The sequence below is a fragment of the Mercenaria mercenaria genome, chromosome 17 (genome assembly GCF_021730395.1).
Source record: "Mercenaria mercenaria strain notata chromosome 17, MADL_Memer_1, whole genome shotgun sequence".
In the NCBI taxonomy this organism is placed as follows: Eukaryota; Metazoa; Mollusca; class Bivalvia; order Venerida; family Veneridae; genus Mercenaria; species Mercenaria mercenaria.
In genome coordinates, this window is record NC_069377.1 from 48,200,386 (window position 1) to 48,214,790 (window position 14,405).

Sequence of the window (14,405 nt, forward strand, 5' to 3'; positions counted from 1 at the left end):
TATTCATGTGAGAAGACATACAGCCCGAAAATTATTGGACTGTAAATGTGTAGACTAGTCCCTAGGTTATTGTGTATCAGAATATTTCTGATGTAATTAATTAACAGTCTTTTTGATATTTTTGATACAAACCCATCGAGAATGAGAGTTAAATCAAGTTTATTTGAAAGCAAGACTGATACACTGTAGTAGTTAAGTATGAAGCAATGCACGTATGGTGTAGGCATGTAAGTCTATGCAAGTACAGTGTAGGCATGTAAGTGTATGCAAGTACAGTGTAGGCATGTAAGTCTATGCAAGTACGGTGTAGGCATGTAAGTCTATGCAAGTACGGTGTAGGCATGTAAGTCTATGCAAGTACGGTGTAGGCATGTAAGTCTATGCAAGTACAGTGTAGGCATGTAAGTCTATGCAGGTACAGTTTAGGCATGTAAGTCTATGCAAGTACGGTGTAGGCATGTAAGTCTATGTAAGTACGTTGTAGGCATGTATGTCTATTCAAGAACGGTGTAGGCATGTAAGTCTGTGCAAGTACAGTGTAGGCATGTAAGTCTATGCAAGTACAGTGTAGGCATATAAGTCTATGCAAGTACGGTGTAGACATGTAAGACTATGCAAGAACGGTGTTGGCATGTAAGTCTATGCATGTACGGTGTAGGCATGTAAGTCTGTGCAAGTACGGTGTAGGCATGCAAGTACAGTGTAGGCATGTAAGTCTATGCAAGTACAGTGTAGGCATGTAAGTCTATGCACGTACGGTGTAGGCATGTAAGTCTATGCAAGTACGGTGTACGCATGTAAGTCTATGCACGTATGGTGTACGCATGTAAGTCTATGCAAGTACAGTGTAGGCATGTAAGACTATGCAGGTACGGTGTAGGTATGTAAGTCTATGCAAGTACAGTGTAGGCATGTTAGTCTATGCAAGTACAGTGTAGACATGTAAGACTATGCAAGTATAGTGTAGGCATGTAAGTCTATGCAAGTACAGTCTATGCAAGTACAGTGTAGGCATGTAAGTCTATGCAAACACAGTATGTGCAACTGTACATATACAGTCAACATTGCATTAAGAGACCAACTAAGCTACTCAAGGGTACGCATGTACATTCTTCACAATCTTGACAGTCTGTGTAAGTACAGTCTACAAAAGTACGCTCAACACAAGGACAGCATACGCATGTACAGTCTAAACATGGACAGTCTATGCATGCGCAGTCTACACAAGCACATTTTATGCAAATACAGTCTATGGAAGAACAGTCTGTGCCTCTCCAGTGTATGCAAGTACAGTCTATGGAAGAAAAGTCTATGCAGTTATGGTCTATGCATGTACAGTCTATGCAAGTACAGTCAATGATAATAGTCAATGGAAGTACAGTCTACAGAATAAGATAAAAAGAATACACTGAACAGTCATTCTCATGATTCTGGTTGTCATTTACAAAAATTAAGAAGAGAAAGATCTTTCTCATATTCATAAAGTGATGTGACTCTTCTAGATTTTGTACATTTTTGCTTGTTCAATATGAATATTTTACAATTTATATATAGTTTTGATTTTTAGATGAAGTAGCGATTAAGTTTATCTCAATTAGATCTAACATATTCATTATTGGCCGGAAGATAAAATATTTACCTTAACCTCAACTTGGTACAGTAATTGTAGGTGTAAAGTCATTACTCAGACAGGGGTTAAGTAGAATATGCACCTTTAAAAGGTAGATATGTGATGACTAACAATTCAAACATATTATTAACATTAATTACATGACAGGGAATCATTAGGTAAAACATTAGGTCACTGTGATAGTTTATATTGTGAAATGTACACATTTTTGTACTTCATAATATAATTACTACTCCCGCACGATAATCTGAACGACAGCATGTTTATATTTATATTATCGTTTGATTGTTATGGTTCTGATGCTTCGTTGAACTCAAAATCGTTGTCAATGATAGAAGTTAAGTGCATTCTGTAATGTTATACAAAAATATTTTCTGTATTGAAACGTTTTAATGAAGAAAAATCATAATTATCAAACATGTTATCGTATGAGTTATCGTGCGGGATTTATAGTTTGGTTTGAGGTCAGCAATGTTTTAAAATTTGTACTTTTAATAATGGAACAGTCTGTTGTTAAGGTAATGTTTTTCAGTATGATAGTGGTTCTGACCGAAATAAGGCAAAGTAAATCATACTGATTTCCCTAATCGGTAGACAAGTCTATAAATTCAACCCTGAAACATCAAAATCAAACTATAATGGCAGAGATCTTTTTGTTCCCTTTAAAGCGACTTGTTTACTCTTTTAAGGCGATCTTTTTCTCTCTCTCAAAAGTTGATAAAATGTGGTTGCTGTTAAAGTTACCAGTTGACATAATTTTTGCAAGATGTTTTGATAAATTACCAAACATATTGTGCAGAAGAAAGTAAACCGTTGTATTCTTTTTGAAATTGTGCAGAAAATCAACATTCTTCTTAGTTTTTTACCAGTATCTAACACTTTATCATTTTACATAGAGGATATTTGTTTGTTTTAGTGTAAGATCGAAATATATTTCACCAAGTGAACACTGTAATGCAATATTTTCATGAGTGGCGCAGCCATGAGTGAAAATGTAAATTATGGTGTTCACGGGTGAAATATATTTCGATCTTACACTGAAACAAACAAATTTTCTATTTATTTTATGCATTTTTAATGTTTTTAACCAAATTATATTCAGTTTGTCCGCGCAACGTCACGTGCATCGCATCATAACGTCATAATGTTGTGACGTCAGGATGTCTTTGTAGAAAAAACTATAAATAGTTCTATTACGTTTCCTGATTTCTTTTACATTTCATTATGATAAAATGTAGAATCTAAATATTAATGATCCTTTTATTATTTTTATACATCTTTACTTTTACTGAAGAATATTTCGCAAGGAAATTCTTATCATTATTAATTCATATCATTTCGCATTCAACTGTAGTTCTGTACCAGTGAAAAATAAAAATGATATTGAAACAGTGAAAATATCAATTTTATTTCACTGATAAATTTCAGTATAATTTCACAGAAGAGCATAAAATAAAGTGTCATGTTGAAAAATTTCACCCCAATTATTTTCCAGGTTTCGGAAGGTTCAGCAGATAGAAGTCTTAGTGACTGCCTAACAAGTAGAGTGATTTACAAGCTTAATCTAAAATGTGTATCAGTTATTATTTATGGCTTAGTCAGGTTCTGTAATCAGCCTAGATGATTGATATGAATCTGAGACTCAAAAGATTGTAAAATGAGTTTGAAAACTGAGTCTCGGGTTTCTTAAGGAAGCATTTCCATTTGTCAGTTTTCAGATGATGCTGTAAAACTGCCTTTTAAATCTCTGTTTCATAATTTTTGTTCTCTTCTTTTCCCACTGATTAGAAGACTATTTTTTAGACACAGTCTAGATACAGTAATTATGCATAGATTTAAGTGCCAATACATAAGTAAGATGTAACCTTTAATAGCTGGGAGCCAGTTGAAAGTGAGAAATTTCTTATGAGGGTCAAATCAGCTTTCATTTGCATAAGATAAATAAAAGATTTGCATAAAAGTCTTTAAGATAACTGAAATCTAAAGTGTGTTGATCAAAGTGCTAACCTGATAATATTAAATCGCTATTTTTGATCTGCCTTTAAGATAGGTTTTTACTTAAAAAATCTGATGAATAATGTGATTTTTAGGCAAATGATATAAAAAGTGTTACTGGTAACTTCAGGTTAAAAAACGTTAGAATGACTTAGAAGCCTGTACTAAAAATCATCAGATAATTTAAAAGTCATTTTCATTGTTCAGCTTAATCATATTGAACTACATGAAGAAATAACCCAAGTGCCCCCTATGGGCATTAATACATCAAATATTTAGGATGTTGCTATTGTAGGGTTTCAGAGGCAATGAAATATTTTTAATACGGTTATTAAATTCATTTTTATTGTCATTTCTATTGGTCAAAACACTGTTACATGATAAGTGGCACTGTGTCTGCAAATATATTTTTTACCAAGTCCTTCCAAGTTTGTTGAACTGAATAAAAACAAGGCAGTCTGAAAGACAGCTATATCCCTCGCCGCTGTTATGGATAGTGAAAGGGTTGGTGGTATTGGGTGGAAGCATTGACTGTTTTATAGTCCATGTATGAGGAAATCAATGAATTTGAAAATACTTCAAGGAGTTCAGGAGATACAGAGCAGACACAAAATGGAAGGCTCAAACTTTTGACCATGAGTTGTGACCTTGACCTTGAGCCAACATTGCAGACTAATGAGTTCTGCACATTGTCTTGATGAGGTGATCATTTGACCCAAGTTTCATGAAAATCCTTCACGGGGTTTAGGAGATACAGAGCTCAAACCTTTGACCTTGAGTCGTGACCTTGACCTTGAGTCAACACAGGTGAAACATGAGTTCTGCAAATTGTCTTGATGAGGTGATCATTTAACCAAAATTTCAAGAAAATCCTTAAGGGGTTTAGGAGATACAGAGGGGACACAAAATGGAAGGCTAAAACCTTTGACTTTGCATTGTGACCTTGATCCTCAGCCCCCATGGCTGACTCATGTGTACTGCACATCATCTTGATGAGGTGATCATTTGACCCAAGTTTCATGAAAATCCTCCAAGGGGTTTATGAGATACAGAGCATACACAAAATGTTCTGGACAGACGGAAGGATGGACAGAGACCATTCCTGTAACCCCACACCACTCATGGCGGGGGATTAAAAAACAGTTGTTGCCTTTAAAGATTGATAGGTATGAGGAAAAAGTTTCAAAAGCATTGTCAAACTCGGGTAATGCCCGTGATCAGATACTTTACGTAGGTCAATAAGTCCTCATATCAACCAAACCTTTAAGATTTAAGTTAACCTTTAGCCTGCTAAATTTCTAAAATAGAATGGTCCATCATTCAATTTAGGCATTACCATATACATGTATTATTCGAAGGGGTGTTCACTGAAAATTTACTAACTGAATAGCGAACAGTGTAGACAGTGCAGGCTGATCTTGGTCTGCACGGGTCGCAAAGGCAGAATCGCTCGCCACCATCAGGCTAAAGGTTAATAATAATGTTCTTGTCTAAATCCTTGAGGCCTAAAGCTTAGATATTTGGCATTTAGCATTGTGTAGCCTAAAGTCCTGTATGTACCTGTATGAGTCAGGTGAACGATATAGGGCCATCATGGCCCTCTTTTTTATGTTAATCTGTTGGCCTGTTTCTGTTAAAAAAGGACTACTGTTTGTGCATTTATGTAAACAACAAAAATAATCTTGACAGTATTAACATGTTTGACTTGTTAACATTGTCAAGTAACTAGCAATATTTTTGGCTAATGTTTGTTTTACAAATGAAATGACTCAACAAGATATGTTCCTTGTCAGATAGAGTCTTCTTAAATGGTTGTTAATCCGTGAGAATGTTTTAAGATATAATAACTACATAGTTATTCTTACAGCAGACTTTAAATTAATTGAACAGCAATTTGCCCAAAAATGTCAGATATGTGTCTTTAAATACAGTTTCTACTAAGGCCACTGTTTGTTGACTTTTATGTTTCTCAGGTAGGCAGGCCCTAATTTCTGCTTAAATAGAAAAAAAAGATGAATGGCAGTTTTGGGTTTCTAACTGTGAGCAGATATTTTCGTATATTTTGTGTATGAATCACATATTAAATGCTATGTCGTTCAGTTAACAAAATAATGCAAATAATTATACTTAAAAGACGTGTCATCATTAGAGGTGCATCATCATTAGAGTACACTGGAAGTTTATATATGTATATTTACATTCACCCTATTCTTTTCTATTGAAACTTTTGATGTTCATTTCGTATGAACAGTAAAAGGAAAGGCGCAAAAGTTACGTCATCGCTGCTTAGTGATAACTGACTGCTGTTTTGATGACGTCCGCGTATTGTCAGGGAGAACGTTCCTTAGATGACGTCGCAGTTGTCCCATCTGGTGAACAGAATGGCCGGGAAGCTGATTTTAATTTTAAATGCTACAAATTATATGCAATTCATAATGTTATATAGTTTACAAATGGAAAGGAAATATAATGTAAGTAGAAGAAATGAAATGATTTTTTTCATTTCTTAAATATATATATAACTCATCATGACATAAAGATTATACAAATGCAATTTATTATAAATAAAGCTAAAACATGAAAGCAAGTTACATGAACACAGAGTTTCAAACTCAGAATCACTACATTGTATTAATTTGGAGTTGTTTAACCAGCAAAAGGAAATGGAGGCATCAGAGTTCTAAGGTGCCATTTTTAGCTCACCTGAGCAATGCTCAGGTGAGTTTTTCTGATCGCTCGATGTCCGGCGTCTGTCGTCCGTCGTCTGTCGTCTGTCGTCTGTCGTCTGTCGTCTGTCAACATTTAGCTTGTGTATGCGATAGAGGCTGTATTTTTCAATTAATCTTCATGAATAAATTTGGGCAGAATGAAACCTTGATGAAATCTAGGCCGATTCGAAAATGGGTCATCTCGGTCAAAAACTAGGTCACTAGGTCAAATCAAAGAAAAACCTTGTGTATGCGATAGAGGCTGTATTTTTCATTTAATCTTCATGAATATTGGTCAGAATGATAACTTTGATGAAATCTAGGGCCCGGTTCGAAATGGGTCATCTCGGGTCAAAAACTAGGTCACTAGGGCAAATCAAAGAAAAACCTTGTGTATGCGATAGAGGCGGTATTTTTCAATTAAACTTCATGAATATTGGTCAGAATGATAACCTTGATGAAATCTAAGCCGAGTTCGAAAATGGGTTCATCTCGGTCAAAAAACAGGTCACTAGGTCAAATCAAAGAAAAACCTTGTGTATGCGATAGAGGCGTATTTTTCAATTCTTCTTCATGAATATTGGTCAAATGATAACCTTGATTGAAATCTAGGCCGAGTTCGAAAATGGGTCATCCGGATCAAAAACTAGGTCACTAGGTCAGATCAAAGAAAAACCTTGGTATGCGATAGAGGCTGTATTTTTCAATTGATCTTCATGAATTTTGGTCAGAATGATTGCCTTGATGAAATCTAGGCCGAGTTCGAAAATGGGTCATCTCGGGTCAAAAACAAGTCACTAGGTCAAATCAAAGAAAAACCTTGTGTATGCGATAGAGGGGGGTATTTTTCAATTGATCTTCATGAATTTTGGTCAGAATGATTTCCTTGATGAAATCTAGGCCGAGTTCGAAAATGGGTCATCTGGGTCAAAAACTAGGTCCCCTAGGTCATATCACGTAAAAACCTTTGTTATGCGATAGAGGCTGTATTTTTCAAATTGATCTTATGAATTTTGGTCAGAATGATTACTTTGATGAAATTTAGACCAATTTCGAAATAGGTCATCTGGGGTCAAAAACTAGGTCACTAGGTCAAATCAAAGAAAAACCTTGTGTAAAGCAGTAGAGGCTGTATTTTTTCAACTGATCTTCATGAAATTTAGCCAGAATGATAACCTTGATAAAATCTAGGCCGTGTTCGAAAATGAGTCATCACGGGGCAAAAACTAGGTCACTAGTCAAACGAAGAAAAACATTGTGTATGCAATAGAGGAGTATTTTTCAATTGATCTGTATGAAATTTGTCAGAATGATTGTCTTTATGAAATCTAGTCGATTTTGAATATGGTTAATCTGAGGTCAAAAACTAAGGTCACTAGGTCAAATTAAAGAAAAATCTGTGTATGCGATAGAGACTGTTTTTTTCAATTGATTTTTATGAAATTTGGTCAGGTTGATTGCCTTAATGATATCTAGGTCGAATTTGAATATGGGTCATCTGAGGTCAAAAACTAGGTCACTTGGTCAAATCAAAGAAAAAACTTCTGTATGTGATAGAGGCTGTATTTTTCAGTTGATCTTCATGAATTTTGGTCAGAATGATTGCCTTGATAAAATCTAGGTCGAGTTTGAACATGGGTCATCTAGGGTCAAAAACTAGGTCATATCTAAGAAAATGCTTGTTTTATCGCAAGAGACCAATTTTTTGGTCCAATCTTAATGAAAATTGGTCAGAATATTTGTTTCCTTGAAATCACTAGGTCAAACATGTTTTACACTGTTATGGAGTGTTTCTTAGGTGAGCGACCTAGGGCCATCTTGGCCCTCTTGTTATATGCCCCTTTTGAAAAAATGGAAAGTATTATGTAATGGCATGTGCATGTCTGTGTCTGCCTGTTCATCAAAATTGTTGGTCAGAGCTTATGCTTACTGTTTTTTAAAGGACAAGGAAAGCCTGACAATAAGTTAATTTCATATGAAAGCCATTTAATAAATCCGCCATTTTGTTTTTTGTTACCATGGACACAAAATGGCCGCCAGTTTGATCAAATATTAAAATGCTCATAACTTTCTCATTTGTAAGTCAATTTCGAAAATTCTTTCACTTCTTTAAATGATTGAAGAAATCCCAGCAGATAATATTAACATCAAAACAACATTGCCTTTCTCTTTAAAAACCCTGACTTGGAATTACTTGCTCCTCACATAATTATGTAGGTTGGAGCCTCACTAATTGGGATGTTGAATTCTGCATGTGCTGGCTTATTGAATATCTGCTTCTACCCTGGTATCTGCCTGTAATGGAACAATACACAGAAGGACATAGGGGGCCTTCAGCTACCATCAAAATCTGGAAAGTCCCCATATGACTTGTAATTGTGTCAGTGTGATATTAAACAGAACCAAAAAGAAACAGAAAAAAAAAATTGAGGCAGTTATGTTTTGTAAGATATTGTCATTAACTGGAAATATTTATTTCAGGCAAACTTTCATTTAGTTTTACTATGATGATAATAGTTTTAATAAATTTGTGTATTTCCAGATCAATACCTCACATGTCGGCTGAAGTTGAGGTCCAGGTGATGAACAGAGGTCTCCTTTCAGATGAGTTTATTGGCTATGTCTCAGTTCCATTGAAGCAATATGATGTCTACGAAAGGCCCAGAAGCCAGTAAGCATTGTGTTTGTGATTATTACTTTCAGACCCTTTTGTGTTAATCTTGAAACAAATTTTAAGCAAGTTAACAGGCAGTGGTTAAAAGAAAGGTTTTGGCTTGATTTTGTTATGGCAAAAAATTGCGGATTTTGTTTTTAAATGTCAAGTTTATAATACAATTCAAACTATGTGTAATAAAAGCATAATGTTTTGACTATGATAGAATGATTTAAATACACATTGTAATTCTCATGACTTTATGTGGAAGTGATTCAGTTAGCTTATATAATAAAATCTGTAAAAAGATCCATTTGAAGCAAAGAATGCAACCAAGAAGAATAATAACAGACTCAGTTTGATTGAGTCTGTTCATGAGAGGTAATGATCATGGAGTCCATTCAACATAAGTATAATAGAGTTCCGCTTAAGCTGGTGCTAGGGGGCATGAGAGGTGTTGCAAATTTCATTACTTCTTAATGATCAGACTCAATCAAACTGTCTGCAGTTATTTTGCTTTTAACGCTTTCAAATGATCTTTAATGCAGATTTTATTTTTATTTTAACTGATTTTGGTTTTCAGTTGGGTACAGCTTGGTCAAAAGCCCAGTAAGTTACCAGATGGTAGATGTCGGGGAGAACTGGAAATACGCCTTACCTTCCATGTGAGGAGTAAAACTGATGACTCTTCATCTACTGGAAGTCTGAAGACCAAGAGATCTGGTTCAATAAAAACTCTTGTCTCAGCTATGGGTAAGTTATAACAGAGAGCTGGTGCAATAAAGGCTCTGTCTTGGCTGTGGGTAAGTTATAACAGAGAGCTGGTGCAATAAAGGCTCTGTCTTGGCTATGGGCAAGTTATAACAGAGAGCTGGTTCAATAAAGGCTCTGTCTTGGCTGTGGGCAAGTTATAACAGAGAGCTGGTTCAATAAAGGCTCTGTCTTGGCTGTGGGCAAGTTATAACAGAGAGCTGGTTCAATAAAGGCTCTGTCTCGGCTATGGGCAAGTTATAACTGAGAGCTGGTTCAATAAAGGCTCTGTCTCTGCTATGGGCAAGTTATAACAGAGAGCTGGTGCAATAAAGGCTCTGTCTTGGCTGTGGGCAAGTTATTACAGAGAGCTGGTGCAATAAAGGCTCTGTCTCGGCTATGGGCAAGTTATAACAGAGAGCTGGTTCAATAAAGGCTCTGTCTCGGCTATGGGCAAGTTATAACAGAGAGCTGGTGCAATAAAGGCTCTGTCTTGGCTGTGGCAAATTATAACAGAGAGCTGGTGCAATAAAGGCTCTGTCTTGGCTATGGGCAAGTTGTAACAGAGCTGGTGCAATAAAGGCTCTGTCTTGGCTATGGGCAAGTTGTAACAGAGAGCTGGTGCAGTAAAGGCTCTGCCTGGGCTGTGGGCAAGTTGTAACAGAGAGCTGGTTCAATAAAGGCACTGTCTGGGCTATTGGCAAGTTGTAACAGAGAGCTGGTGCAATAAAGGCACTATCTGGGCGATGGGCAAGTTATAACAGAGAGCTTGTTCAATAAAGACTCTGTCTGGGCTATGGGCAAGTTATAAGAAAGAGCTGATTCAATAAAGGCACTGTCTGGGCTATGGGCAAGTTGTAACAGAGAGTTGGTTCAATAAAGGCTCTGTCTTGGCTGTTGGCAAGTTATAACAGAGAGCTGGTTCAATAAAGGCTCTGTCTTGGCTGTGGGCAAGTTATAACAGAGAGCTGGTTCAATAAAGGCTCTGTCTTGGCTGCGGGCAAGTTATCACAGAGCTGGTGCAATAAAGACTCTGTCTTGGCTATGGGCAAGTTATGACAGAGAGCTGGTTCAATAAAGGCACTGTCTGGGCTATGGGCAAGTTGTAACAGAGCTGGTTCAATAAAGGCACTGTCTGAGCTATGGGCATGTTCAGAGAGCTGGCTCGATAAAAGCTGTGTCTCCATTGTATTGTAAGTAGACCTTACTAAATATCTGGTTAGACTAAATGTCTTGTCACAATTATCTGTAGATGACTGGTTCTGTTAAAGTTCTTGACGCAGCTATGGCTAAGTTTGTAAAAGGAGGAAAGAGCTTGCTCAGTTAAACACTGTAGGTAAGTTACTTACAAGAGAGCTTCTTCATTTGGATCCCTCATCACAGCTAATGGTAAGTTGCTTCAGGGCATCTAAGGAGCGCAGGTAAGCAAGTTTGAATTATTTCATATCCATCGGAAAGTTGCCTAAAGGGGAGGCAGTGTGTTATTTGAGATACTGTCCTAGCTGAAGATAAGTGGCCTGAACAGTGTTATATATATCAGTTAAATCATTATTCATCGCTATAAGCAGGTACTTAAGTCAAGATGTTTTTATTTGATTAATGCAATGTTATTTTTTTGTCATTATTAGCTTGAGTTTAGATTATACTACTTTCAAAGTGATATATGTATTGAATAATGTTTTTTTTTTCTCTTTAGTTTCATGACAAAAACCAGTACTATAAAAATTATGTACCGACAAGAACTTTAGATAATTATGCTGTATCCTGGCATGATCATTATCCAAAGAGATTTGAACATGTAATTTGAACACATCCAGCATCTGTTATTAGTCCCCTACTGGTTGAAAACCAGTTTCGGGGACTATAGGAATGCACTTTTCCGTCATTCCGTTCGTCTGTCCGTCCGTCCGCAATTTCGCATCTGGTCCACAACTCTGTCATCCATGAAGGGATTTTTAGCTCAACTTTTCATAGAATAGTAGAGCTATTGGACTCGCCCATGCTTCTGCGTCCGCGTCGGCGTCCGCGTCCGCGTCCCAATTTGGTTAAGTTTTTGTATGTAAGCTGGTATCTCAGCAACCACTTGTTGGAATGGATTGAAACTTCACACACTTATTCACTGTGATAAACTGACCTACATTGCACAGGTTCCATAACTCTATTTTGCTTTTTTACAAAATTATGCCCCTTTTTCGACTTAGAAATTTTTGGTTAAGGTTTTGTATGTAAGCTGGTATCTCAGTAACCACTTGTGGGAATGGATTGAAACTTCATACACTTATTTACTGTGGTAAACTGACTTACATTGCACAGGTTCCATAACTCTATTTTGCTTTTTTACAAATTATGCCCCTTTTTCGACTTAGAACTTTTTGGTTAAGGTTTTGTATGTAAGCTGGTATCTCAGAACTCTCTAATTTGAATGGATTGAAACTTAACACACTTATTTACTGTCATGATCTGACATGCACAAAGCAGGTCCCATAACTTTATTTTGCTTTTTTTCAAAATTATGCCCCTTTTTCGACTTAGAAAATATTGGTTAAGGTTTTGTATGTAAGCTGGTATCTCAGTACCCACTAATGGGAATGGATTGAAACTTCACACACTTGTCCACTGTCATGAGCTGATAAGCACTATGCAGGTTCCATAACCCTATTTTGCTTTTTTACTAAATTATGTCCCTTTTTCGACTTCCTTATTCATTCAGTCGACAAGGCTGTTGAATAGTCGAGCGTTGCTGTCCTTCGACAGCTCTTGTAATATTACTTGGCACAAATGTTCCCCATGATGAGACGACATGTCATGCGCAAAACCCGGACCCCTAGCTCAAAGGTCAAGGTCACAATTGGAGGTCAAAGGTCAACAGGGCTTTTTTCCTGTCCGGTCCACAACTCTCCCATCCTTGAAGGGATTTCAATATTACTTGGCACAAATGTTCCCCATGATGAGATGATGTGTCATGCGCAAATCCCGGACCCCTAGCTCAAAGGTCAAGGTCACAATTGGAGGTCAAAGGTCAACAGGGCTTTTTTCCTGTCCGGTCCATAACTCTCCCATCCATGAAGGGATTTTAATATTACTTGGCACAAATGTTTCTTCCTATGAGGAGATGACTTGTCGTGTGCAAAACCTTGACCCCTAGCTCAAAGGTCAAGGTCACAATTGGAGGTCAAAGGTCAACAGGGCTTTTTTCCTGTCCGGTTCATAACTCTCCCATCCATGAAGGGATTTTAATATTACTTGGCACAAATGTACCTCATAATAAGACGATGTGTTATGCACAACTTTCAGACCCCTAGCTCAAAGGTCAAGGTCACACTTAGCAGTCAAATGTTAACATAGTATGAACAGGGTCTGTTTCATGTCTGGTCCATAACTCTGACATTCTTTAAGGAATTTTAATATCACTTAGCACAAGTGTTCCCCATGATGAGACGACGTGTCATGCGCAAATTCCAGACCCCTAAATCAAAGGTCAAGGGCACAATTGGGGGTCAAAGGTCAATAAGTTTTTTGCCCTGTCTGATCCAGAACTCTTGTCATCCATTAAGGGATTACAATATTACTTGGCATAAATGTTCCCCATGATGAGACGACGTGTCATGCGCAACACCCAGTACCCTAGCTTAAAGGTCAAGGTCACACTGAGATCAAAGGTCAAGAGGATTTTTTTCCTGTCCGGTGTATAACATGCAAAGCAGGATTTAGATATCAGTTGGCACAAATATTCCCCTGGATGAGACAACATGTCATGCGCAAGATCCAGGTCCCTAGGTCTAAGGTCAAGGTCATATTTAGAGGTCAAAGGTCAAATTCAAGAATGACTTTGTACGAAACATTTCTTCTTCATGCATGGAGGGATTTTGATGTAACTTGGACGAAATGTTCACCACCATGAGGCACTCTTGTTTTTAGAATTTTGTCCCTTTGTTTTTACTATAAATAGATTTTATTGTAACTTTTTTATTACTGGCGGTAGAGAAAAATCGAGACCACTTTTCTGTGGTACAGCATGCAAGTTACATCCAATTTTTAGGTGTATTTTGACCTATCTCTACCTGATAAAGAGTTTTGTGTTGACTTATATTAAATAGATTTTTTTTTTTTTTTTAAGATTAATTTCCCCTTGTTGTTACTATAAATAACTTACATGATAACATTTTTATAATCAGCCAAAAAAATCAATATGAAAACAACTGTGGGTTTTTATATATGCACATTTTAATCCAAGTGTGTTTTTATAACATATTGTATATATAGTACAATATTGTTTACGATATCAGTTCATTATCTTATACTGCAGTAGAGAAAATTAGGTGCCTTCCATTAGGGGACTTTGTATTGCATGGCAATACTTCATTCACTTGTTTTCTCTGTAGTCTACTTGTTTTACTGAAGTGTAACAAAAGAGAGTTTGCCGTTTCATACTTGTTCATTAGATTTCCTTATTTATTTAAATAATTCTATAGTGTCGTAATTTAGATTACTGCAAGACATTAGTATGAAATTGCAACCTTTATTTTGCAAGAGTTTACTGCTTGTTTCAAGATATATAATGATTATGTGGGAGGCAGATTTTGTCTTGTCATGGAAGTCACATTAATTCTAGAATTACATTTATTATTGCCACATATGTTCACCAACAGAGCTTTTGTTCTATATATAA

At 36.5% G+C, this 14,405-nt stretch overlaps 1 protein-coding gene across 3 annotated transcripts in view; it reads left to right on the top strand.

Annotated features, from left to right (window-relative positions):
• Nucleotides 1-14,405, top strand: part of LOC123536033 (rab11 family-interacting protein 1-like) — a 52,557-nt gene that overhangs the window by 16,105 nt on the left and 22,047 nt on the right. For all 3 annotated transcript variants that reach the window (XM_045318809.2, XM_045318810.2, XM_045318811.2), the window contains exons 4-5: nucleotides 8,876-9,004; nucleotides 9,570-9,739. In XM_045318809.2, coding sequence (XP_045174744.2) covers nucleotides 8,876-9,004; nucleotides 9,570-9,739 — 299 coding nt within the window. The remainder of the gene's footprint in view (nucleotides 1-8,875; nucleotides 9,005-9,569; nucleotides 9,740-14,405) is intronic.